We start from the raw sequence: 27,444 nt of genomic DNA on the forward strand, positions 1-27,444 counted from the left end.
TTACATCGACCCGAAATATTTTGTGTAAAAATAAAAAAAAAATACCGGGATAATAAAGTTGAACAATAATACATTGATATCTCCAAGTCCTGTTTTTTTTTGTCTATGGTTGAAGTGTCCGCCATACTTATTCTGAGTCAAAGACAAAACGCCGGTCTTTTTATTTCCCCGTTTCCTCCGTGTAGCGTACGCATTGTTTCTACGCGGAAAATTGGTAAATGATGGCAGCAAATAATTATTTTGGGTTCACTCACGGGGGAACCCAATACGGGTAAGTAAGATGCTGTTTCGAGCAAGTACAATATTAATGAGTAGTGCGTAGAGAAACTTGTAAGTTTTGCGGGCAGCCTTGTGCTCGTGTTTCTATTCAAAATGGCGCCTTAGTTGTATTGATCGTGAAATATTGATAGGAATGGTGATTTTTGGTGTTTTGAGTCGTGTTTCGTGTTTTTAGCGCCGCAACGGCGTCGGCGGCCTATGGTGGTCAAACTGGATACGCCGTAGCGCCGGCTGCTACCGCGGCCACCTACGGCACCCAGCGCGCTGCCGCCACGGGCTACGACACAGCTTACCAAGCCGCCGCTGCCACTCAAGGTATGTAAACTAATATGCGTGATAATATTTACAATGGGCATTATCGCTAAGCAGCTCATTAATCGTAACAGTAAGCAACAACGTGGTATTTTATGTTGTTGGAAGTGCGTACAAAAGACGAGCTGAAGTTGCAAAAATTATACGCAACGTGGTAATTTGAGTATTTAAATTACAATATCAGTTGCACTTTAGTCTAACTTCAAGAGACTTAAACATGTAGGCAATGTCATGTCTTAATACATTTATATGTCCTTATATATGTCACATTCAGTAATTAAAGTTGGGCCTTCATATAGTGAAGTACAGTAACCTTTAGAGTGGGATAATTAACATATAAGACCATTAATTCTGTATAACATATTTATTCATACTAATTACTTCATGAACATTATTATCTTCGTTATATTGTTTTACTATAAAACTGGTAAAAAAAATTTCGTAACCAATTATTGTCGAATAAACTGAAATTTTTACTTCTTGTTTGTTATGTATATTGTAATATGCTCAGATGTGAGATAAAGATAGAAGTAAACAAAAATATGGATGGCTTATTATGAGACAAATCTAATATGTGTGTGCATGCAGTGTGTATATTACAATACAAATGTATATTAAAGCGTAAAAATGCTACTCAATTTGATCTGCTTATTAGTAAAAAACAATAGTAATTAAAGACTTATTACATTGTTTATAGATGTATTCTCCTAAATCAGTTTTAATATACTCCACTGGTCTACTCAAGTGATTACAATCATAATCACTCAAAAATAAGTGAATGTATCAATGTATAATCTTTGGTATGAGTATCAATTATTGTCTATGACGACTGCTATAAACCCACAGACAGCTCTTACCTGTAACACTGGCATATTGTCTTGCTTTTTAATACACTTGTGATGAGAGTATTTAAAATATAGGCTGATAAAGATACACATTACATTGACCTAATGTTATTATAATAAACTGTAATAGCATAGACAGGTTAAAATTTCCTGGGGGATGATTAAAGTTCATACTTGGCCAAGTGCGTTCATATTACAGCCATTGACAAAAGTCAACGCTTGGCTGTGTGTATGATTTTTGTAGTCAACAAGCTCCATACTGAAGTAGCTAACTAGAATTCACTTTAAGAGAGCATCTAAACTCAGTTACTGTATTTATTGTTTCTGATGATGCTATTACAGCTTAATTGATGATGAGTTCATAAAAATGTAGGATCCATGAAATAATTATTGTAATTCATTTAAAATAAGTGAAATTAACCAGATTAAACAAAGAAAAATGTTTAGATGCCAATATCAGATTTTATTCAGATAAAACATTTCATTTAGAACAGAGTTCCCTAAACTTTTTTGTGTCATAGACTCTTTGCCATGTTTTTCTGTGTTGGGTAGACCCCCCTACTAACCTGATATTTAATTCCTGTAAATTTCTGACTGTACTGAAGTTTAGTGTTTAAAACTTAAGTAAAAACACATGTTAATTTATACATCATTAATTGAATTTAAATTAAAACTACTCAAAATAAAATTTGTATGTGTTATGTAAAATATATGTAACATTAAGTAAGCATAAAATAAACTATAAATAAAATAACATAAGCAATAAGTCAATATTTTTAGTGAGAAGGATGAACCTGATGCTTTAATATTTAATTATTAACATTTGGCGTCAATTTTGTAAGGGTTAATCTTAAATCTCCTCGGCTAATGATGTCCCATCTGTGGACCCCCAAATTTTCTTTCGCTGATGTAGACCCTCTGCAGGTTGTCCTAGACCCCTAGGGGATTATATAGACCACTTTGGGAATCTCTGATTTAGACAAACAAGGTTACTGTTTGGTCTAAGTTTGATAGACAATCTTGTGTATTTTCAATTACATGCTGAAATTTATTATAGAAATTTATCAGTAAATAAGCTAAGCATCTTATGTATTGAATCAAGTTTGTTTTTGGTCTATTAAAAACACATTTTACAATATAATTTTATGCTGAACTGGCTTGTTATTTCATACAGAGTTGCTACTAAACCCCTTGACATAGAATGACTGCTCTGACTAGTCTAGCATTTCATGTGCCGTTGTAGTCTTAGCCTAGCAATATAATAAATGAACATTATTCATTTTTATACAGTAAGTTTGAATATAAAACACTCTGGTTCTGAGCTTGTCCATGAGTCAGCACTTGCGTGCCAGGCAAACCAAATTTAATGGTATTCTTTGAATGTGCTGATGCACACATTTTATTTGTATGTCAAGGGGTTAAATTTGTATAAACCTTTATCTGCAACAATTCTGTCTTGCTTTTTAGCAATAATTCCAATTTCTTTTATGTTCTATAAAACCTTGAGCTACCTTAATTGTCCATCGCTTAAGCTATTTTGAACAATAGTAAGTTGTAAAGCTGGTTGTACTAGGAGGTTTGGTAATATTTTACACAAGGGCAGATTCTGAGCCTCTATGTACAAATCCGATCGTGTGTTGAATATTGTAGTCATCTGAGTAATGGATGGAAGAATTTATTGTGTGAACAGCCAAGGTATGGAACAACCTACCAGCTTTGCTGTTTCCAGCTATATTTCAGGGTTTTAAAGAGTGAATAGGTTTCTTGGTAAGCATGTAGTGTCATAGATCTCTTCATCACTTACATCAGACGAGACAGGTCCCAATGCTTTGCTTTAATTTAATGAAAAAATTGTTATTAATGTGCATTATGTTATTGTTATTAAAAAAAATGCCAATTTCTCAGGACAATCCAGTAACAAGATATTGTATCTGTAACTAGTAACTTTGTAAGGATAACTTGTAATTACAAAAGTATATTTTTCCCATATATATCTCTATTACATGTGGTATGCATTAAATGTTTATTTGAATTTTGTTCTTAATGCTGGTTGTAAATTGTTTAAAAAAATAATTAAACTTACAAACATGTTTAATCTTATATTGTTTTTAAAATTGAATTAAACCATTGGTAACCATAAATATTTCTACTGTCTCTTAGTGATATACAATAATTTTCAATCCATCAGTCGAATCTTTTGTACTTAATTTAATAAATCTTGATTAAAAATTATCACATGATACAAAACTACATGTTACATGTGTTATGAGATCTGGAAGTTCACAAAAGTAATTTTGATATAGATCAAGCAATCTTTAACATTCACAATAAAAACAATTTTAGGAAAAATTCCAGATCCCACGAAAATAGTTTTTAAGAAAAAATATTACAGAAATTTTTATTTTCAATTTACATCTCTAATTAAAATTATTTGACATATGAGAGCATTCATATCTTCTAGTTTATACAAGATATATTTATGTTGATATAGTGCTCTTCCGGATGTAATTTGTTTTGCAATTCTTTATTTCATGCACATGTCACATCTTTATAATTAATTATTGAAACTTTAAGTATATTTGTGTAGTGCTTAAAAATGTATGGGTAAGTTGCTAGATCATCAGAAGAGAAGACAGATTGCCTCCAAGTAGTGCTTTTGGAAATCAACGAAGACAGTCAATGAACAGTAAAGGAAGTCCTTCGGCTGAGAAGATGATGGTAGTCTAATGGTAGAATGTTAAAAAAAGCCACAGGCTTTCAGGTTATTATGAAAATTATCATTTTTCAACGGCTTCTAATTTATATTTTGATGGTTTAGGTTGGAAAGATGGTAATTTTTTCTGTTAAATATATACTGTATTTCTTTCAATCAATTATACACCTGTGACCATGTCTGTTTTGCCACTTCCTTTTTTGAGCTCACTAAAATAATATTGCTGCAAGGTTGAATTAGAACATTGATGTAACTCAGAGTTGTTTGTCTTAACTGGCAGTAAGCAGAGAACATCGTCAGTGCGTGACCAGTGATCGTTGCGATATTTAGGGAAGCCTATGCCTTGCAGTTGGCATGTTTTGGTTGATATCATGATGAAAATTTTTTTAAAGTTATGCGATTATCTGATGTGATGTTTGTGCTTGTACAGCAGCGGCACACGCGCACGCGCAGGCAGCAGCGGCGGCGGCGTCGGCGTACGACGCCAGCAAGAGCGCCTACTATCAGCAGGCGTACCCCGCGCCGCCGCAGCAGCCGGCCTACGACGCCGCCGCCAAGCCTGCCTACACCACTCCCGCCACCTACGCGCAGGTCACCACCACCGCTTACGCCGCGCACACGGCGCACTCGGCACACGCGCCGCACTCCGCGCACACGGCTCACGCGGCGCACGCCACGCACACGGCGCCCGTCTCCTACCAGGTCAGCCACGCTCCCACCGTTTACATTGCCATTGCCTACTGAACACGTCTACTGTCCGAGGACCATACTCCCCAGGGAGAAATATTTTAAATAATTGCAATGTTTAGAGCAAAAAAGGAAAAAATCTTATACAGTAACACATAATACATAACTAGTAATGCTTCTATAATAACTAGACACTGATTCCCATATACTCTCATATGCTATTGCGACACAAACTTTAGCGGTGTTTACAACTTACTAGAATTTTGATGTGAGATTTCTATGATAAAGTTAAAACCATAGTCTGTCAGAATAACCTACAGCTCAGTCGAGTACAGGCCCAACACAGGGCTGATGCCCCACAGGGTAACTATTCAATTGTCAAGGGGAGCAATTCAAAAGTGGACTACACACGCTTAAAATTATCATGACTATTTAAAGAGAATTTAGTTTGAATGGAGTGGAACTTTGGTAATACAGAAACAGCTGAAGATATACTATTTATATAAGGCAGTGCTACTCGAGTAGCAGACTAATTGTTACTAAGGAGGTTCAATTTCCGAAAGCACGCTTGAAAAACTTATGCCATCACCTATGCTTATGAGTAGTGAAGAAAGATCACTTAGTTGCATATGCTCTTGGATGAGCAGTAATGATTATGAGGGTTGCGGAACTAACCTTGATCCATCCATTGGAAACTGGACTTATCTAAAGCTGTTCACTCTACTTTGGGCAACATAACGGTGTCTATATTTCATATAATGTAGCCAATGTAGTATAAAATAAAGAAAAAAATATAAAAAAAAATGTATTACAATTCATGATTACTATTCTTAGTTTGGCCAGTATCCCCTACCAAATAATGGAGTCTGTAAATTTAAAGCCATACAATACACAATACTATTTGTACATGTAAATTTTTTGTTAGAAACAAAACAAAAGTAAGTCATGCCTCTTGAGCGACACAAGCTGAGCGCCTAGAGTGAACGAGACGTGAGGGAAAAACGGGCAAAGATTAATGTTAGACCGGAGAGGTCAACATCCTCTTGGATTGTTGCCAGCTGTCGTAACGATGGTGTATATTATTCATTCAGTCGAGAGGGCGAGACCTTGTCTTTGAAGCTTCTTCCGTTTTAAAAATAGAACTTCTCAGCTCACAATGGTATGGTGAACTGTAAATATCTTATGTTTGTTACATTTTTTTAACAAGAATATCAAAGCCTTGCAAGGGCAAGTATATAACTATACATACTAAATACAACTATAAATCATGTGTAGCCTATTGTTTATATCTTTTGTAAAAAAAATTATATGGTTCATCAATTCAATGAGTTTGTCCACGGCAACATATAACACAATGACTGCAGTAGGGACATATAAGACATGTTAAAATGTAATTAGATGCCAGGTTTCAATGCTCTATGTATTTAATATAATAGTCTGGCGTATTTTGGTGATAGCTTATCTGTATGAATCACTACTTGTACAATTGAGAAGAAAATGTGTATATATATGTAGTTTCAAATATTTTTCATATGGATCACATACATTTCGAAAATATGACAAAACATCTTACTCAAATAGAAATATTGTAGCTCAGTATTTTACAACCTTTTTGCATCATGCCCCACTTAAGCCTTACTAAAATTTATACGGCCGGCTATGTAACTTACATAGTTTTTATATTAAAGCGAAACAGTAAAACTCATGTGGAGTCCACTTTCGAATTGCCCCCTTTGGCAATAAAATTGTCTTACTGTGGTGTTTGGATCGGACGTTGGGAACACTTCTAAATGCCGTTAAGGATATTTGTGAAAGTGATCGCAATAAAAACCTGACGTATTTTATGTGCTCTTGGATTAGGTTGTTCGTTTATGATTTCATTGAAATAAGGGTCTTCTTATTAAATAATAAAAATATATGTTTGTATGTATAAAACATATGTGGAGAGAGTGAAGTGACGCGTTGTTTGGTGGCAGGGTGGCGCGCGGCCCGGCGGCGCCAAGGCGTACGGCGGCGTGTACACGGCCACCACGGCCGCCACCTCCTACCCCACGCAGGCCTACAGCGCGCCCGCCGCGCAGCCCGCCAAACGTAAGTACCCCACGGCACTATGTCACCAAGCGATTCAACTGTCGCGCCGTAAATACAAGAGTAATGTCTTATCCGAGTACAGTAATACCCCGCTTTACGCGACCTCGTTATACGCGGTTTCAATATAACGCGAATTGCAAATTTTGCGCTCAAATGCCTCGAATTACGCGAAAGAGTGCGTATAAATATAATGTAGTCATCAACTTCTCTATGGTGTCTTGACCATCTGTCAAACAATTAAAAACAGTGTTGGGTGTTATGAACGTATTTTACGAGAACGTAAACAAAACGTTACCCAAAAAACATTAGATGTGTTTTTCCGTAAAAAATAAGAGTATGTATTGCATAAAGTGTTCCTAGAATTAAAGTGATTGATTAAAATGATTTGAATTTTTTTGTAATAATTTTTGACTATGTTTAATCATAAGCCTCGTTATACGCGAATTTCAGTTAACGCGATTTTTTTTGGAACGTATCGATCGCGTAAAGCGGGGTACTACTGTAATTACATAACAGATCATCGTAGTTTAAAATGTGGTGAAACTAGGTAACATTTGATTGGTTATGAGATGTGGTGAGGACATTAATCATAATTCTTATGCATTATGGGTGGAAGATCTCAAGCGAGAGCCATTCAGTCTTCTAGGGTACAACTGCATGAATATGCTTAACACGTTCCATGGCATGTGGAGCTTATACTACCCCTGCTGCACTTTCCGTTTAGTCCATTTGCAGTTCTCATTGAAAAACAAAGGAACAAATGAATTGTAAGATCGAATATAGATAAAACTTCACGTCACACATGTCTGTATGTAATGCATATTAAAATTTATAACTTCCCGCTAATTATAGCTTTTCAGCATTGTAAAAGTATAAAGCGTGAGCCTTTAATGACTTTTTTTTTAATTTTTAAAGCCAAGACAAGGCTGCCAAAGACTGTCCACAAGTTTAGTTACTGCAAAGTTAGCCATTTTAATAGCCTTTTTTTGATTGAGTTGTAAAATGCTAACATACAAGAGATGGTAAGGTGAATAAATGCAAAATGTAAAATCAATTTTCAAAGACAGATTGAATAGTCATGGCAATGGTTAATTTTAACTAGTAACTAATTTTTGATTCTTACACTGAGACAATTACATGAGAAATAAATTTTTACATTAAAATGAGACATGCTAGTAAATTATCATCATTTACTTTAGTTCATAGGTTATAAAGATGAAAATAAAAGTAAATTCGCTTTATTTAATTTTAAATGAAGGTTTTCAGTGAAGTTACAACTATAAACGGTCCCTAGTATCTCTAGGGCCTCTTAAATATTAGGGGACCAGAGAGTAAAGTCGTTTCTGTCACACTTTACATAAAAACCGATTTATTTTTACCGCTCCGAATTGATTTGTATGTTAGATGGCAAGAGGTTGTTGATAACGAAGGTATATTGTTGATTAGAAATAAAAACTTGTTCAAAATGTAGTCATGTGAATTTAACTTAAGAAAGCGACAATTCTTTCTGGTCACCCTAAAACTTTTAAAAAATAAGAAGAAAAAAAGAATTTTAAAGAATAAGAAAATAGGCACCGAGTACTAATAACTTCAAGGTGTTAAGGTATACTAGCTGTGCACGTGACTTTGTCCGCATGGAATTTAACAAAAAAAAAAATTTAATTTATTTTGATTAACAATTTTTTCTAAAACAGATGTAGCTTGTTTTATTTATTGTAGCTTAAGCTATTCCTTATTACATCAGAGCTATTGCTAGTAAAAGTCCCGTTAAAATCGGTAGCCATTTCAGAGATTAGCTTGAACAGGCAGACAAATAAACAAATATTTTAAAATAAATGAAATCTGGTGGTCTGTACTATGCATGTAGTAAACAGCGAAAATTTCAATATTACAAACAGACCACTATTTTTATTAATTTGTATAGATTTTGAACTATGTATTCCTGGAGACATGTCCAAATTCACATATATGTTTGGTGTTTATATGACACATGTTATTGTGTTTTGCAATAACTATGTAACTGTTAACATATATATAAATAAATATTAATACATTTTTTAAAATGGCATATAAAACATTGCATATATCTGAATTAATAATATAGAAAAAGTATTTGGAACTACATTGGACAGAAACTATTATTCCAAAATAAACCCTGTACCTCTGACTTCATTGTCATATTGTGTTGCCATGAGTATCTTGTTTTTTTACAGATTAAAAATCCTTTAAAATGATATTGGTTCAAAAGACCAATGTACAAAAGTTCTTACTAAAATATTAGTTATTCTATAAGCTGATACACATAACACAATTTATATCTTGAAAGTCGCCAATAAGAACTGCTATTTATTTTTAAGGTTTAATTAATTAATATGGGTCAGTTTTAAAATCTAATCAACCTCTTTAACCAGTTTCCATTTCGACCCCCCGGAGAAACCATAAAAGATTTGATGATGATTTGATGAACAACAACAGTACAGAATCATTACCACTAAAAATGAATATAGTATTTTGTCATTAATTAATTACATTTTATCATTAATTTCTTGTCTATGGGTGAGCGGCAGATTACAATTTTTTTTAATTATAGTTTATATTCCAGCACTGTACAATGCAACCACTATGTACGTCGCACAGCAGACAAAGACTGGAGGCGGGGGGTAAGCAAAACTATTTTATATTAAATATTAAACGATAATATAGATGTATTGGTTTGATTGTTCAAATTGTATGACATATATGTATAAGACCAAATCATATATAAGACCAAGAGACTTAAAACACTTGCCCTGTATCAAGAATTGAGAAGAAATCAAAAAATCCACACAAAGTAATTACGTTTTTAAAATGTGGCGCACATTGTTGTAGTAAACCAGAGTGTATACCCAGCACAGAAATTAGTACTGAACTAATTTTGTACAAAACAAAATTATGAATATATCTTCATCTACATATTACTATACATTAGATAATAAGAATGTTACATATACATTAATAAGTACATAAAAATAAAAATTGTTCATCAAATTACTAAAAGTGCCCATTTTAATATATAGTAACTTGACGAAGACTGCAAAGCACTGTTTTACTATCTAATCAGAAGCTAAAAAGAATATGGTAGAGCGCTAAAATCCCAAATGAAATATTAAAAACGATCATTACTGCACATCAGGGATGAGAAACCTTTTTTGGTCGGAGGGCCGCAGTTTCAAAAACAGTGGACCATGAAAAAAAGTATATATTCAAGGTTCAAACCATGTTCTAAACGTAGTTTATGCTCGTAATCAACCGATTTACAACTAATTAGCCACTTTTATTATCTTTATAGCCTTGATTCTAGCATTTTTTTAAAAAAAATACAAAAATAGATTAAAATTTACTTGCCTCGAGGGTCGCGGGTTGCTCATCCCTGCTGTATATGTTTCAGTCGAACATAACAAGAAAGTCAAGAAAGTCATATCTGATTCTTGGTCAGTATGTTGATTGACACTGGTGTATTGGTAATGCGTAAGAATGCGATTGTAGGTCGCGGGTTCGATTCACAAATACATTTCTATATAATTCACTTTCGCCAGCTGTCTGCCAAGCGTGGTAATCATATCTTATCCCAAAAAAAAGTATTTTTGGGGGAACTTTATGCCTTGTAGTTACTTGAAACATACATATTGTAGGGTGAACATTAAAAATGAACACAAAAGGAGCTTAGTCAAACTACAGATGCATGTAAACGCCTCTTTAGTTCATTATCAACTACCAATGAGACAGTTACAACTCTGTCTTGAAAATATGGTACAGATTTTGAATATATAATAACTTGGACAGTACCTATACTGCCATATGTTTTTAATTATATTCTATTTTTATAGTAGTATGTTGATTATGATGAATAATGAACTAATAAATCTGACAGGGGGTGGAAGAACTACAACAAGAGCGGCGTAGGCGCCGGGCAGCAGAGGCGAGCTAAGCCGCCGCCCAAGGCACAGCAGCTGCACTACTGCGACGTTTGCAGGATCTCCTGCGCCGGGCCGCAGGTACTGTACATGTGCAATTATATATCCTATTATATCTGCAAGTGTCATTAAATTGTAACTACAATGTATTTAGTAACAAATTAGTTCAATTGATGGTTCAAAATTGGAAAGTTATGATGTGGTTAAGTACCTGCTTATTGCAATACCATATAATTATAAAAGTTATTTGACGCGTGGTCTTTCATCTCTCGGATTGGTTACTAAACAAAACTAAAAATAAACAGAAACGAAAATACATTGACATATTTTACATTAAACACATTGATCCTGATTTTTTTTATTCTACAAATAGAAGCTTTTTAGTTTGAATTGAAAAAGAAACTGCTTTTTAATAATTATTATTGCTTTTTTAAAAAATTATGTAATAAAAAATAAAATATAATTTTTTTTATTATATAAGACGCGCTAAAGGTATTAATTTTTTTATAATAATTGTAATTAAATTTTAATTAAAAATAAACCTAAAAACAATGTGTAGAAAACACAAGTTATTTCGTGATCCATCTGTAACACACGGAATGCGAAACACGAGAGAAATCTTGTGTATTGTTTCTGAAGATGTTAACGCTGTTAGCCTTAAGGCTTTTACAGCTTCATCGGTACTGAGTTCTGAACTATGATGATCTAGAGAAACACGTGTTCGAACCGAAATGCGTTAACACTTTATAGTAATTTTTTTGTATTAATTAAAAATGAATTCTATTGAGAACACGAATTTCATTATTATAAATAGATTTTTTATATGATTTTTGTCCCTTTACAAACATAATATAATATCTATTTAAATTTTGAAACAAAATGTAATACACGTCGTATACATCTCCAATATATACAACCGCTAAAAACTGATATTAACTAAAAAAATGTTTTGTAAAACATGCAATCTATTGTTGTATGTGACATTAGAAAATCTTTTATACAATTGTATGTATCTTTATCTTACCCTGTTAATGTATGTCTAACCAAAAATTACTACATTATTGTTTTTACGTGGATAATATAGACCTGAGTGAAGGGGCACACAGTGCAATACTATTGATCTATGAAAGATATATGTAATTCAATCTCGTAGTAGTAGACTAGTAACTATTTAACATGTGAGTTGATTGTGGGTCCCGATTTGGACTACATGTGTTGTCGTATTGGGCAGACGTATAAGGAGCACCTGGAAGGCCAGAAGCACAAGAAGAAGGAGGCGGCCGTGAAGCTGTTCCAGGCTGGTGGCGGAGCAGGCGGCGGCGGCGGGCGCTCATCAGGCGGCGCGCTGCGCTGCGAGCTGTGCGACGTGACCTGCACCGGCGCCGACGCCTTCGCGGCGCACGTGCGCGGCATTAAGCACCAGAAGGTGCTCAAGCTGCACACCATGCTCGGCAAGCCCATACCGCCCGCCGAGCCCGCCAAGCTGCACTCGGGTGTGTACACACACATCCACCTACACACATCATGTACACACACAGTGAAACCGCAAACAGTGATCAATTGACACTTTCTGATTTCTGTCTAATGCCAATATTGCCAGTCTTGAGGCTGTTATAGCTTCGGCGATCACGTAGCTAAAAATTAAAAATCCTGTACTACCAGTTCTACCCGTGCTCGTCCGTCGCTTGTATACGGCGGATCTGAGTTACTTTGGTTTGGTTTCTTTCTGCGTCCTCCCAGATGTTTGTTGGGGGCGCAATCTTCGTTCTGTTGCTAATACTGTCGTTGTACGATACTCCCGTAACTCTTTATATTGTAATTTTCTTTCTCCTTTTGGGCGGCTCTTTTCTATTGGCGTGTCTAGTTCGTGTAGAAACTTGTTTGTGGCCAACCAACATACATGCTTAAAAATAAACACATCGTGTGGCACATGGTCCAATCATCAAGTGTTATACACTGACCTCATCTATAGGCCGCCGCCGAAATATCGTTTTTGCTCTTATCGAAAGGGATAAAAATATACACGACCACCACCCACTTCTCTGTTTACGATCCCTTTAAAATGTTAATGTAGATACACCTAATATATCATCCACTTATTACCACCGAGCATCACAATAAACTTTGCAAATATTTTAACGTGTTTTACAGGATGAAAGATTGCAGTATATATGTAGGGGGGGTAACAAAACTAACTATGAATATCAAAAAAACACACGTATTTTTACATTTGGGAATTATTTGCTTACATATAACTTAATTATGAAACTTTACAATCTATTCTAACAAACTTATCAGAGTTTATTTTGTAGTTATAAGTGGACATACAGAAATAATTTGATACCTTAATACATATTCCAGACTGTTTTGTAAATGTTTACAGTCTACATTTTATAACTTATTGAAAATTCAAACAGTTTGACTAAAATATTTGCATTGGTATATCACAACTATCCAGAGACATTGCAATACCTTATTTCAAAGTTTTTTTAATTTCTAATGAAGACAAAACTTATGGCGTAATTATAATTTGAATGATGTATTACGAACATTTGAATGTTTTCAAGGATTGACATAAGATGTGGGATATTTACGGGTATAATTTAATTTAAAACATAAATGTTTACATGTCCTGCATGGTAAATAGAATTTATATGTCGACCCTGTTATGCCCTCCTCAATTTTTGCTCAGTGTTGCAATGTTTGCAGATTTATGTTCCACAAACTCATTTGCTTGACCTTTTTTATTTTGCACATTGTCATGCTAGATCTATCAGTCTTTTACTATCTAATGTTAATGTAGATTTCGCAGAAATTCTCACTAAAGCAAAGGCAAAGTTTGTGATGAATCTACTGTTTTACATATCTTAAATATTTTTTGTATTAAGTATTATGCTTTATCAATGAAGTTACTGTCTTTTGTTGCCAGTCATAACACTACAAAGATATGTTAAAATAGTTTGTAATAGAGTTAAAGTATAGTGCTGCACTGTGAAATCTACTGTGCTAGTGCGATGAGATTTTCCGCCATTATCATTTTACTCATGTTTGTTCCATACCCATCTAGCCACGTTTTGGTTTATTGTGAAGGAGCAAGCGTGTCCTCCGGCGCGCCGAGGGCACGTTTGCGTAGCTGGCACCCGCGCTGACCTCTCTCGACGCCACAACATCATATCTGTATCGGCGACGAGTCGGCTCTACTGTTCAAACGGAACTCAAATTTTCTCTCGAAACAAAATTACAAACACCGGGTACAGATATGGAGTGTGACATTCGTCTACCTCTTCACCGCGTAGTTGTTGCTCGTATGCGAAAAGAAGCTGTTTTTGATTTTGTGTGAGGGAAAATTTGACTGTTCCGATCAGCGAATAAGACGGTGGCCGGGACGCCCAAGATCGCATTCGTGGCGTCCGGAGAGCTCAGCACGGTCGGAGGCGCGCGCACTGAGGACGGCAACCCGTGTGAGGCAGACAAGGAGCGCGACGGCGACGACAAGGACGACGAGCAGGACGCGGAGCCCGAGGTGCAGCCCGTGGGGCAGGACTACATCGAGGAGATCCGCGGCGACGACGGCAAGGCGCTCAGCTTCAACTGCAAGCTCTGCGACTGCAAGTTCAACGACCCCAACGCCAAGGAGATGCACATGAAGGGCCGCCGCCACCGCCTGCAGTACAAGAAAAAGGTTCGCTCACCCTCCCTCACGCTCACTTGTCTCCCTGTTATAACTGAACGAAATCGACCATTGCCCATTGCACATTGCATATAAATATAATCTTCACTTTCTGGTGTTAAATACCATGATTGTGGTGGTCATGTAACAGATGTATATCTGGGATTTTGGTACATGGGTTGCTGCTGAAACTACATATCAATACCAAAAACAATTAACACAAAGTCGTTATTCAAAGAATAGACTCATCCAATGATTACTTAGTAAAAGGTTTGAGGCGCTCGTCGAGCCTGGCGGCCGCGTGTGGCTGCGTGCAATCGTATCGGCTTACGTGCGGCCGCCAAGAGCTCCGAGCGTCGCGTGATTACAAGGCATTATGAGGATGACCAGATTTGAAGACTTTGTTTATACTGTATAATATAAAGTTATGCTTTTATATGTGACATGTGATGGTGGTTTGCAGGTGCAGCCAGACTTGGAGGTGAAAGTGAAACCTTCGACTCATCAACGTAAGCTGGCCGAGGCCAAGGCGCAGAGGATGCTGGTCCGCGACGAGCTGTGGGCCCGGCGACGCATGCACGATGTAAGTACATTTATATTTATATTGTTTTAGTATTTGTTCCATAAAATGTTTAAAGCCTTTAATATCTAATGTATCATGATACATAATTTGTCTGAAATTGACACACCTAAAGATGGTAATGGTCAAAAGAGAGATCAGAGCATTAGCTAAGTCGTACCAAATTCTTACATCAGAAAATTATTTCAAATGCCTGAAGAGATATGAGACCCTGAATTTGCATGAATAGGTGTAGCTCTGCGACAGAATGCCACTCCTTTTTCATACAGACTGACATACTCTACATAAAACATTTGATTGTGGATAAACACGGAAAAATAATTATACTGCCAGACATGATAGTCATCGTTCCAATAGAAAAATTATCATACGTTACAATGATTACTTTTAAATGTGCAACAAATAAATAAATTTTGTAGGCGTTAAATACTAAAACAACTCCATCCATAAATATGAAGTGGTTTAACTACAAGGTTACCAAGAAAAAGCAGCTCTTAATGAGTGTGAGGTAGCATCAAATGATGAAAGCGATTCTAAACCAGTTTACCACAAAAATCGCGTTGTAGCAATTCCTAGTTATTCTGGAAGGTTCTAGGTTATTGTCTATGTGAGACTTTACGATCGCTGTTCACTGTATAAAAAATGTTTTTAGTGTTACTAAAATTATTTTTTATATCTACACGTGAAGTTGTTTGAGATTTTTGAAAGTTATTTTTTTATTGTTCCACTGCACAAAAGCAGTTTAGAGCATTGTTTCTCAATGTGGGGCTCACTCCCCACAGGGGGGCGATTTGTTTGTGTCTCCTTAGGGTCGACACCACTTTAATTCTTTGACATTAATATAAACATTATGTATGTTACATAGGAAGACGTAAGAATTTTAGAAAAGGTAAGGTAGGGCATGGCATATTCTAAATTGAATTGCATGTGCATTGCATACAGTTATAAGAAATTACTTTGTGTATCAGGGCATGGAGGAGGACGAGCGTGCCTACTGGGAGGGCGGCGCCGACGCGTGGTGGCCGCGTGGCCCGCTGCCGCCGCACCTGCACCACCACCACCATGTGAGTACTTCGCCGTTGCATACATCCGCTGGATCAGCAAGTTGAAGGTTTTAGAGTGGAGACTAATGCACTGACAAGCGTATTATACTATATCTACCCAGAAGATGAATGAATGACCTTCTTAAAGTCCAACCAGTCCTATTAGAAATTTTGGGGGAGGCCTAAATTCAGCAGTGGTCATCTATGAATGATACAAAACTAATTTTGAGAGACTGGTTACTCCATTAAAGACATGAGAGAGAGGCTTAAGGTCCATTTAAATGGGGCAAGTAGCAGGAGCGAGTTACAAGAGTAATGGGAAGACCCATGTGCAAATGAGTCAGCTACTGGTATGTGAGTGCTGGTATTAAAATTATTTTGATTTTATTTTCCCTAGCCTCCCGCTCGAATGTAAATTTACATGAAATTGTGCAGCGCTAGTAGCTCATAAGCCAGTGCCTGTTAAACATAATTTTTGTTTCCATTTATTTTGCTACAAATTGGCAGTTGACCTGCAAGTACCAAATGACAGTGGATGCCTACTTTTAATGGCTGTAGCTTGCGTATGTGAAACCAGGCAAGGCATTTATAGCTCCTAGTATGCGTGCAACATTTAACATTTGTTGCGTGGCAGGGCATGGGCGTGCCGTACGGCGCGATGGCGCGACGCAGCGAGACGTCTGACGACCGGCACGTGCTGGCGCGCCACGCCGACATCTACCCCGGCGAGCAGGAGCTGGCCGACATCCAGCGCGCCGTGTCGCACACCGAGCGCGCGCTCAAGTCGCTGTCCGACGCGCTCGCGGACCTGGCGCGCCCCAAGGTAGCCTCCACAACCTTATACGAATGACATTATCAAGTGTAACTTCTTATTTATCAAAATAATTAAGAATATTAATATTATAAAGCTACCATCTAATTTAAAAAAAATCTCGGTTCAACCTGGATTGTCTGGTCACTATTCATTACCCATTTTGTTTGTTAGACGAAAATATTTATGTGTAGATCTATTTTCAAAATCTCTTCTTTAATACTTTAATTTCTTCTTTGTATTACATTAATGCGATTAGACCCCTCACTAGGTGGAAGTTATTGAATGGCTAGTAATGCATGGTTGCACAGACTTATTAAAATTAGGGGCCACTCGGGCAAATCGTGAACTGATGGCGGGCCGACTGCCAGAAGTATAAGTAATTAATTTTTTTTTGGTTTTTTTCTGGAATAGAATTCAATATTTTTCTAATGTACGAGAGTATGAGAATGTACTTTTGCTGTCGGCGGGCCACCAATATTCGACCGGCGGGCCACGGTCTGTGCATCCATGTAGTAATGCAAGGCTGGTAACCATAGTGAACTCTACCGGCTGATGTGATGTTGATTAATACAATAATGTACTCTATTTATTTATTATATAAAAAAGAGTTTGTTATAATAATCTTGGATTTATAATCACAAAATGACATTAATACATGAATTATTTTGTTTGCAGACACAGGCTAACAAAGTTCAAATTAAAACTGAGGACAAAAAAGACGATAAACCCGAAGGCAAAGAAGACGGTCGCGATAATCAATTGTGAGTGTTATTTTATATTATTAACACAATACTTGTATGTAATGTAACTTCATGGAACTACAGACAGTCTCCCATACAGTGTAGTATCGATGGTTCGCAAGTTTTATGTTGGGTTTGTATAGATTCCTCCAGCAGGGGTTGTGCTTTGTCTGATTTTATAAGTTCACACACCAAAATATGAGCATTAACATGAAGTTAAGAATGTAATCAAACTGACATAACATGTGTAACTATTTACGTCAAGTGACTGAATATTTTAAATTATCTACTGTCATTAGTCTGGTAATGTTGCAATTGGACAATACTAAGTCAAAGTTTATATTTCACCATGCGGAATTTTATATACCTTACATTAAGTTTTTTGATGCTAGAACATGATACATATTTTTCATTAGTTTTATATACTGCTGGGAATTATGTAGAACAGCTATGTTAAGGAGCTAATTACATGCCTTTACTGTGCGTGAGACTTTATTTCCAACCCAGTTTTCACTTTGTCTGTACATTGCAATACTGCAACTTTTAGATCTTACGCAGTTCAATGTACCCTGGACAATAACTCCATAGTTCTCGTTTTTTTTTTGCGTAACATGGTAAAATGTTTTAAAAGTAAAAAGTTGAGGTTGCCGAGAGATGTTATCTAATATTGAGATCCTGAGGAATATGGACATATGTGGGACATTGAGTCCATGGAATCCGCATGTACCTTCATCATTTCTTTATGTTTGTCTCTATGCTGTAAAGCTTCATTGGTGATGTAAAAGATCTTGTATCATTTATCAGTTCTGTGTTACTGATCCGTTGTTTGCGGCTATCGTGTGGTTAATGCAAGGCGGTGGTGGTCGTTATGTGCAGATTCTCATTCGTATGCGAGGGCGAGGGCGCCGGGGCAGCGGGAGCCGCTGGGACGGGTGGCGTCGGCGAGGCGGTGCGCGCGCTCAAGGGCGTGATGCGCGTGGGGCTGTTGGCCAAGGGGCTGTTGCTGCGCGGCGACCGCGACGTGCGGCTCGTGGTGCTGTGCCACGACCGCCCCACCATCACGCTGCTCAAGCGCGTGGCCGCCGACTTGCCGCACCACCTGCAGCGCGTCAAGGTACGTGTCCTCAACGATTGATCATCATCACTTGTTTACTGTATACCTAGTGTACATGCTTAATACCATGACACTAAGTCAGAGAAAAATGTCCATTATATAGATACAAGTACAACATATTGTAGTGCTCCTTGTATATTTATTTTATGTTTCGTTATAGACATTATTTCCCTTCTATAACTTGGGGATTTCCCATGAGTGTATATAATGTTACATTAATATAACGCGGTGTTAATGATATCGCCATACAAATTGCTTAGCCAATCGTACGCCAACGGCTTGCCAGGTGCACACCCTACAGTGGCACCACTTTGCCAACAATGGTTCCGTTGTGAAGTTTGGATACACTATATTTTTCGTTGCACAAATCCTTGGAATTTTTTAACGCAAAGTTGTCTATAATCTGCAGTATATCCAGATTTAAATTCAATGTATTTTAAAGTGTATTTTATGAGATATGGCTAATAAATATAGCTTGTGTTGTTGTTGCCATAACTGTCCTAAGGCAGAAGGGCAGCCTGTTAGAGCTAGGCTAGGGCAATAGAAGGGTTTAGTTTGCATTATCGTTGTTTCATTTTATAAAATTAATTATATTCAATTTAATCTCCCTCGGAGAAAGGTAGAAGTTGAATCATTTGTGCATATCGCATCTGATATGGTCATATGAGCATGCTATATGAGAATGGTTGTACGAGGCCTTTTTGTGTAGAGAAGAAGTAATCCAGTGTGTTATATGCAGGATTATTTTAGCACTAATGTCATGTAGTGAATGACAAAACATTATTTATTGAGCCATTAAATAAATAAGTCATTTAGATTTTTTTTTTAAATACTACAACAGGTTAGATTGTAGTTGAAGATAAACTGATGAATGTGTGCGTGTGCAGGGTCCGGGAGATGAGCCCAAGTACAAGGTGGAACTGCTGCCCGCCGAGGGCGCGGTGCAGGTGTCGGACGGCAGCGTGAACGTGCTGGTCAGCCTCACGTCGGCCGTGATGCGCGAGCCCGCAGGTACGCACCCGCCCCACTTCCGCTCGCTCGCACCCCACGCCTGCTTCTGTGCAGGGTGAAATGTTGCTGCTGGATGCTCACACAAACACATACACATTATGTGCATATTACTCAACCTGATCAAACACATGTCACCTAAGTCGAGACTCTCAATTGACCCCTCGAGCTCACTCATAAAAATACATAGGCTACATCATACAGATTTTCAGAACAGATGCCTTAATATCAAGGCAATTAAGTTTTTCAACTTGATTTGTTATTTACTATTTTTTTTATTAAGCGCATGCACATAATTTTCTTAACAAATAAGAGTCCTCCCCTGTGGGACAGTTACGCCCAGTTTTCTTCATGCAAAATTATATATAATGTAATATTTGGGACTTGTAATGAGGTGTAGAGAAAGCAACTTGTTTTAGGGAATTTATCAAAGCCAAAAAATTACTTGTCTTAAAGTGACCTGTATTCTCTATACTGATGCACCATTGAATTTGCTGCAGCTAACAATTTTAATGTTACATACATCCTCAATAATATCGAACAGCTGTGTACAAGTAGTGTGTGTAAAGGAATTATATTAGAGGTTTAGTTTCTTGTATATGAACCTAAAATTTTATGCGGACGAGAGAGTCATCACACATTCAATACATTTGGCATACTTTTTTACACAATAGCTATTAGTTAGTGGTATTTATCTAACAGGTTATATGCACCTGGTAGGTAACTCTGATAACAATTCATACTTGCTTTATGCCAGTTGCGGCTGATATTGTATAATTTTTAAAAATGTATACATTTTTTAATATAATTCATACCAAGTATTTTGGTTGCAATTATTTATATTCATAATATTTTATTGAGATATCAATGATTCAATAAGACAGACATACGAACTTAAATATTGTCTATCTGGTTTCATATGTATGTGTTGTGAATATTGCGACATTTGTGAACGAAAGCATTGAGGTAGATATTGTTTTAAATCAATCGGCACATATTTACTTATAATTACAAAACAAGGAATTTCCAAAATATTAACAGACTACAACTGTAGTCGCCTCTGATAACAAAGAACACGACTGCATGCCTGGATGTGGTTCTGACGTGTCATGGAACACTGCAGCCAGAATTTCACCCTGCACATTGGTCGAGTTGAAATTGGGCGTCGAATTCGTTTGTATTCCTATAGAGCCATTTGGGAACAAAGTATCTGTTTGTCGCATTATAATTCTATCTGTATATTTGTTACAGTTGTTGATCTTTATATATATATATCTATGTTTTAATTTTCATTTGTTTGTCAATACAATGAGATAATTTGTTCAAAGCTGACCGCTCGGAGGCAGGCCGGGCACTGTGTTCAATGCTTATTTTTAGGTGTGTGTAGGGTAAGCGGCGAGAAGAAAAGGATTTTTGATCATCCTTGAGATATACCACGTGCGCAGCGAAGCGCTGGTATATCTTTTATTGTCTACTGAAACGGAGCAAACATTCCTACTTCACAACTGTGCCTTGCTTGTTATTAAGAACTCGTAGGCTAGCCTCTCTCTCTCGTCTAATCGTTAAGGCTATAAGTAAAAGTTGTAAGCGAGCGAGTGTCGTGCCGGTAAGTCCACGGTAGGGTCCGCCCCATGTTTGTTTGCCCCGTTTTCGTCGATGTGTTGATGGTCAAACACCCTTTGTGTTGTTGTCGCTAGAGGGCGGCGACATAAAGCGAGACGACAAGGATGTGCTACCGCGGCAGAAGTGTTTGGACGCGTTGGCCGCCCTTCGGCACGCCAAGTGGTTCCAGGTACATTCGCCCACATTATACGACGTTTGCGCACTCCACGCTCCACTCTGCTCTCTGTGTACGTTGCGATCAGTTGCCATCAGTTGCCATTCACAAAATGTTGTTCATTCTTGAATGATCCGAGCGGAGGAGGCGCCCCAGCGGCCCCGGGTCACGACCGGCCTCCGCCGACACCCGTCTTGACACTTCCTTTTGCCTGATAATTGCCTTCATTAGAAATTCAAAAGAATAAACAAATTTTAGTCCAGTTAATATAATTAAATGATTTGTTATTTATCTTGAGGGAGTGCGCACGTTTGTTTTAGTCACATGTTTTATTTTTTTTTATCCAATTAATGTAGTTTTTAATTTATTTTGAAAATTTTTAATAACGCAATGTTTGCGCTCCCGTGAACATGTGGCTACAAAGTGCTTGTCGAATAAAGCTGCGTTTCCAATCGCACTTTGATATACAGCCTGTGGGAGTCGCACGGGATCGGAACGAAACGAGGAAACGCAGTTTCAGCTTGCTCAGATCCAATTAATAACGCATTCATTACTAAATATTTATAAATGCAGCAACTCTACGCGGAAACTCTTAACCTTTTACAACATCATTAAACTTCCAAGTACAGTTGGAGTATATCGCTCCGGTATGAGTGTTTAATTAAAAGCTTTGAGGATCTATGTCCTGAAGTGGGTGTGTCAGATAATCCATCCCTCTGTGTGGGTGGTGCGCGAAGGTTAAGAGTTTCCGTGCGCGCGTCGGTGCGCGCGTGTGACGGTGCGTGCGTGTGCGTGTGCAGGCTAGGGCCGCCAGCCTGCAGTCGTGTGTGATCATCATTCGCGTGATGCGCGACCTGTGCCGCCGGATACCGAACTGGACGCCCCTCAACCCCTACGTGAGTATTATCCACATGCAATTTTTTTATATAAACATTTTAATGCCGGGAAAAAGAACTGTCTACTGCGAGAATAACAGGCCAAACTTCACAGTTTTACTAGGGTTTGGGAAAATGCTCATAAATACCAAACAAGAAACAATATTTACACTATTAAAATAGCAATGTACTAAGGGTTATATAGAGAACAGCCTGACACTAGTTTTTCTCTGCTCTAAAACAATTATATAAATAACAAAGGTGTAAATATTCATAAAAATAGTAAAAGTTGAATTCTCTCTTACAAAATTTATTTGCAATACACAAAAAGTCATTTCTTAATTATTATGAAGTATATATTTTGCATTTCCAAAGTATTTTGTAACAATATAAACACATAACAAAAACAAAAAATGACTGAGGTACATGGTGACATCAGGCGGATTATCTCTTACTAAATGAGTAAATGTTATAAGTAACATAACATTGCTGAAACAGAATTACTTTGTCGCAAATATATATATAATAAACGGGTAAAACAGAAATGCATTAAAATAACATTTAATTGTCTGGCATGAATATAATAGTTAATTATTAAGCGTAAAACAGTTATTGAAGGATATATATATGCGGAGAAATATCTAAGTCCTTTGATATTCTGTAGACATCAACACAAGTTGGCCTAGGCAGTGCATTTAAAAATTGATCCCAAGATCAGTATTGTTAAGTGTTGTGAATGCAACCTTAGTCTTCTTTCTTATCAAGCTGGTTGGTAAAAATATATTGAAGGTTTTTGGTAAAAAATATCAATTATATTATAAATTTCAATACTTTACTACTTTAAATTTAGAATAAATAATATCGGGTAATACATTTTTTTTATAGTAGCAAAAAATATATAGAGGTGGGCTTTTTGCTCTCCGTTTTGTTTTAGAATATAAATATTTTCTATCAATATATATATGAAGAAGATATAATGCAAGTGTATAAGTTGACTTGTAGGAGCGGCTTTCTTTACCAACCACCTCCTTTGCCTTAGCTTCATTTAATTTTATTAGTCAATCCACCATAGGCAAACTAATTGATTATTACAAGAGATCATTTAATTTACATTGTATACCCTTGAAGTTACATACACTTGTAATGTAGTGCTTTGTTGTGAGTATTTTAGATGTTGGCATCAAATGATCACTAGCATGAGTTGGGTGTGTGCTCGCAGGCGATGGAATTGCTGGTGTCGGGCGTGATGCAGTCTGCGGGCGCGGCGCTGTCGCCGGGCGAGGCGCTGCGCCGCGTGATGGAGGCGGTGGCGGGCGGGCTGCTGCTGGAGCAGGGCCCCGGCCTGCGCGACCCTTGCGAGAAGGAGCTCGTGGTACGTACCCAACCCACCACAACCCGTCTGCATACTGGTACTATATTTGTGTGGTCCTACTGTCTCGGGCCAAGATAAATTGGCCTTCATATATATATATATATATATATATATATATATATACATACACACTTTGAGAGTAGTCTAATTCTAGCTGAAGTTAACGTTAAGTTTCTAGATTTATTTTAATTCATCATAAAAAGTAATAGAATATATAGAAGGATTAAGACAAACTGAATCTAATCATGCTAACTATTCATGGCAATCTTAACCCATATGAAGGGATTGTCTTTCATCACAATGCGTTGGAAAAATTTTATAGATGTATCACACTAAAGAAGAGCTAGAAGTTAATTTTATAAAAGAACTGATATTCGCTCTAAATAGGCCAAAATCTTTCAGCTAGTTATAGAAAGAATAGTGTTATAACATGCACTTCTACCTCCATCGCATACATTTATTTAGAATTTTTCCTCATTATTTTGTTGGCTAGGTTGTAGTACCTTTTCATGTTAGATGTGTTGTTTTATGTCAGTATATTACCTAAAAAAATTATGTATATAAATATATAGGATATCATATATTCATTGCTTTGTTGAATGCTTATAATTGTAAAATTAACTAATTTCAATATATTAATAAGCATTTTTTTAACCTCTTTTTTATTTTTTGTAAATATCAGTGCTTTACACTCCTTACAAGACTTGACCCTTTGACGGACAGACTTTGTCTTTTGCTTCTGTTTATGATTTAATGTCCTGATTATTGCAGAAGATTTAAGCAAATCATTGATATTTTCATAGAATCTACGAGTAATGGCATAAATGCGCATTAGAAACATTATACTTACCGATTTTCAGATAATAAGAATATATAATAATTACATAATTGTTTGGCAGGATGCTCTTGGTAACCTGCCCCCGCAGAAGAGGGAAGACCTGACGGCGTCAGCACAACAATTTCTTAGACAAATTGCGTTTAGACAAATTCATAAGGTAACACTATAAATTATTCATAACCTCTATTATCCATTTCGCTCTGGAGCGCCTAAAATGAATTACTCTCTCAGCCAGCCGGCGCGATAGTAGATTGTCTGTACGAACGACACGTATTTGGGTGTAACAAAATACTCGCACAGGAAGAGTATGCAGCTGTTGCTTTGGTAACAAACAGATTAATGACCACGTGCGTGTAGTTATTGACTCGATAATGTAAATTAAATGTACACTGTTCGCTAAGAGAAAGCGTCTATAACCAAGCGCTAGGTGGCGCTGTTCGCAGCGAAAGGGTTCATGCAGTCAAATTATTATAAAGAAATAAACCGTTTAGGTCACTTCATGTATGAAAATCCAAATTTATGCTTTAACTGTTCATCCTACTAGTTTTGCTTATGGCACAGACATCAATTTTTTACTTTTTTTAAAATATATACATTCATGTGAACATATCACAGGGTAGTAAAATTACTATATTGTGTTTATAGAATCACAAAATCCATTGAACATTGTTTGGTAATATTTGTGTAGCAAATATAATTATCTATCGTTGTATTTTTGTCAATAGCTATTATCAATATTACGATTTTGATGCTTGTATAATAGTTATATAATTCTATATATATTTTTAGGTGCTGGACATGGAGATGCTGCCAAAGTTGAAGCACACAAGCGGCGGCTGGAAGTTCCCGCGCAAACGCAGGCGCTCCAACACCGATGCCGAAGCCGACCAGCCTAATGGTACGTACACACAAACAAATGCACTCACGCATATACAGACAAATTTCCTATTGATGCACTATTGTCGCATAAAACAGTGAATACTGTAATTGTTTCTTGTAACTTTGGGTGTGATGAAACTAGATGACGAATCGTAGACTGCGCTGACAAAAGCGTGCAGGGTGAACGCGTGGAGTTTTTCGACGCCTAACCTGGCAGCTTGCGTCGGCGCGCTCGTTGACGATATGGCACTCTGATCCCAAAGAAATGTCTTGTATAATACTTGTTGAAAGTTTATTATAAAATAAATAGCATATACTTAAGCATCCTAAAGTGTCCCATTGTCATTGTAAGAGTGTAAAAGACTTATCACTGAAACCGGTTTTTTGTCGTCTATTTTGTACGTATATTTGTGGTATGTAAGATTTTAATCAAACTGGAAAGTAATTGACAGTTAAAAATATTAGATAGAGAAGTTCTTGTATATTGGAGACACAAGCCTCTAGTGAAACAAGTCCTCGCTAAAACATAATTAAAGAAAGCTCTAAACAAATGCCAGGTTAAAGTAATTTTAAACCACTTTTTGAAAAGAATGTTCGGATTGTCAGATTACAAAAAGTAATTGTTTTATATTTTAGGAATTTGTAGTTATTTCGTAAGATTTTTAACTGTTTTATACTTGTGGTGTTTAAATGTCTGTAGTTGTAATTAGTGATTTAAAATGTTATTTATTTACTTCTCGCAGGTGAAGGCAAGGTGATCAAGACCGAGGACAAGATGGACGTGTCAGAAACGAGCGCGGCCGCGGGCGCGGGCACAGGCACAGGCAGTACCAAGAAGTAATCTCAGCGGTCGATCGCACTGGCCGACCGCTTGCGACCGGTGCCATTACATTATGTAAACGCTATCTTTTCCCTTGCCAGAGGTTAAACCATTTGGAATTGAACTTTGATACTACTGAATAGCGAATAGAGGAAGCGGGGAGGGCTGGCAAGTTACCTCAATGAAGTGTCGGTCCGCGAGCGGCCGGCGACTCGGGACAAATTGACTGAAGGGAATTTTTTTAGTCGTTTTCGTCTTAGTTAAAACTATGTGATTTTTGTTTAGGAAATAAACTACGAAAGTAACGCAAAGGATTTTAACGGAAACCGACTCCGCCTCGCCGGCGCCTGGCGTGCGCCGGTCGGGCATCTTTCTGATATATTTATTATATTTAATATATAAAGATATTTTTTGTCACACGAAATGTAAAGTTATTTTTGTGGCAACGATCTGTCCAAACGTATGCAAGAGTTAGTCCAAGATACGTAGCGTTAGTCTAGGCTATATTCTATATTGTGATTAGAGAGCGGGCGAGTGCGCGCGCGAGGAGAGTTTGCTAGCGTAAGTTTTTTAATTGTTAGGGTCACAGTATTCGACGACAGTTAGTTCCTTTGCCGCGGACCCCCGCGGACGCATTGTTTTTAGTTTAAGGACATTTTCATTTACGGAGCGTCGATTCTCCCGAGCCGTGCCTGCGGGGAGAGTGCACTACTTTATTTTCATATCTTCTATATTGCAATGTATATTTTTAAATTAGTCTTTTAATCTTTTCAAATTAAAGTTACAACTAAATTGTGGTCATTTATCACTTTCTTCCCATTGGCAAGGCTAATCTTTTGTTGTGTCCTAACTGTACTATGAATATTAATGTCAATAAAGAAAATGATAAACCCTTTTGTGTTATTTTATTTCCTAGAGGCACCTATACCTTTTACCTATATATATATCTAGCTATAGGGTTAGCTAGACCATAATGATGGCAAAATTTCGATCAAAAAAAAAAACTAGTTTATTTACATTTTTTCATTTGAAAA

The 27,444-nt window shown here is 37.0% G+C and overlaps 1 protein-coding gene across 3 annotated transcripts; it reads left to right on the plus strand.

Annotated features, from left to right (window-relative positions):
• The first annotated feature begins 125 nt into the window (after positions 1–125).
• Zn72D (Zinc-finger protein 72D) lies at positions 126–27,305 on the plus strand. 3 transcript variants are annotated; one of them, XM_068766307.1, is made up of 20 exons: positions 126–271; positions 455–594; positions 4,580–4,851; positions 6,813–6,927; positions 9,518–9,587; positions 10,838–10,961; positions 12,112–12,373; positions 14,246–14,562; positions 15,014–15,133; positions 16,099–16,194; positions 16,808–16,996; positions 17,663–17,748; positions 18,604–18,841; positions 19,729–19,852; positions 21,547–21,641; positions 22,427–22,522; positions 23,721–23,873; positions 24,773–24,868; positions 25,501–25,609; positions 26,334–27,305. In XM_068766307.1, exons 1-20 carry the CDS (start codon positions 219–221, stop codon positions 26,429–26,431), a joined length of 2,853 nt encoding a protein of 950 aa, XP_068622408.1. In that variant the 5' UTR covers positions 126–218; the 3' UTR covers positions 26,432–27,305. The 3 variants fall into 3 exon arrangements, with proteins under 3 accessions (XP_068622408.1, XP_068622410.1, XP_068622409.1); XM_068766309.1 differs by having other exon boundaries at positions 14,351–14,562; XM_068766308.1 differs by having other exon boundaries at positions 9,530–9,587.
• The last annotated feature ends 139 nt before the right edge of the window (positions 27,306–27,444 follow it).

Source organism: Battus philenor, unplaced genomic scaffold (assembly GCF_028537555.1).
Source record: "Battus philenor isolate CCGP_79_NKW_IND1 unplaced genomic scaffold, ilBatPhil1.0.hap1 SCAF_21, whole genome shotgun sequence".
Taxonomy (NCBI): Eukaryota; Metazoa; Arthropoda; class Insecta; order Lepidoptera; family Papilionidae; genus Battus; species Battus philenor.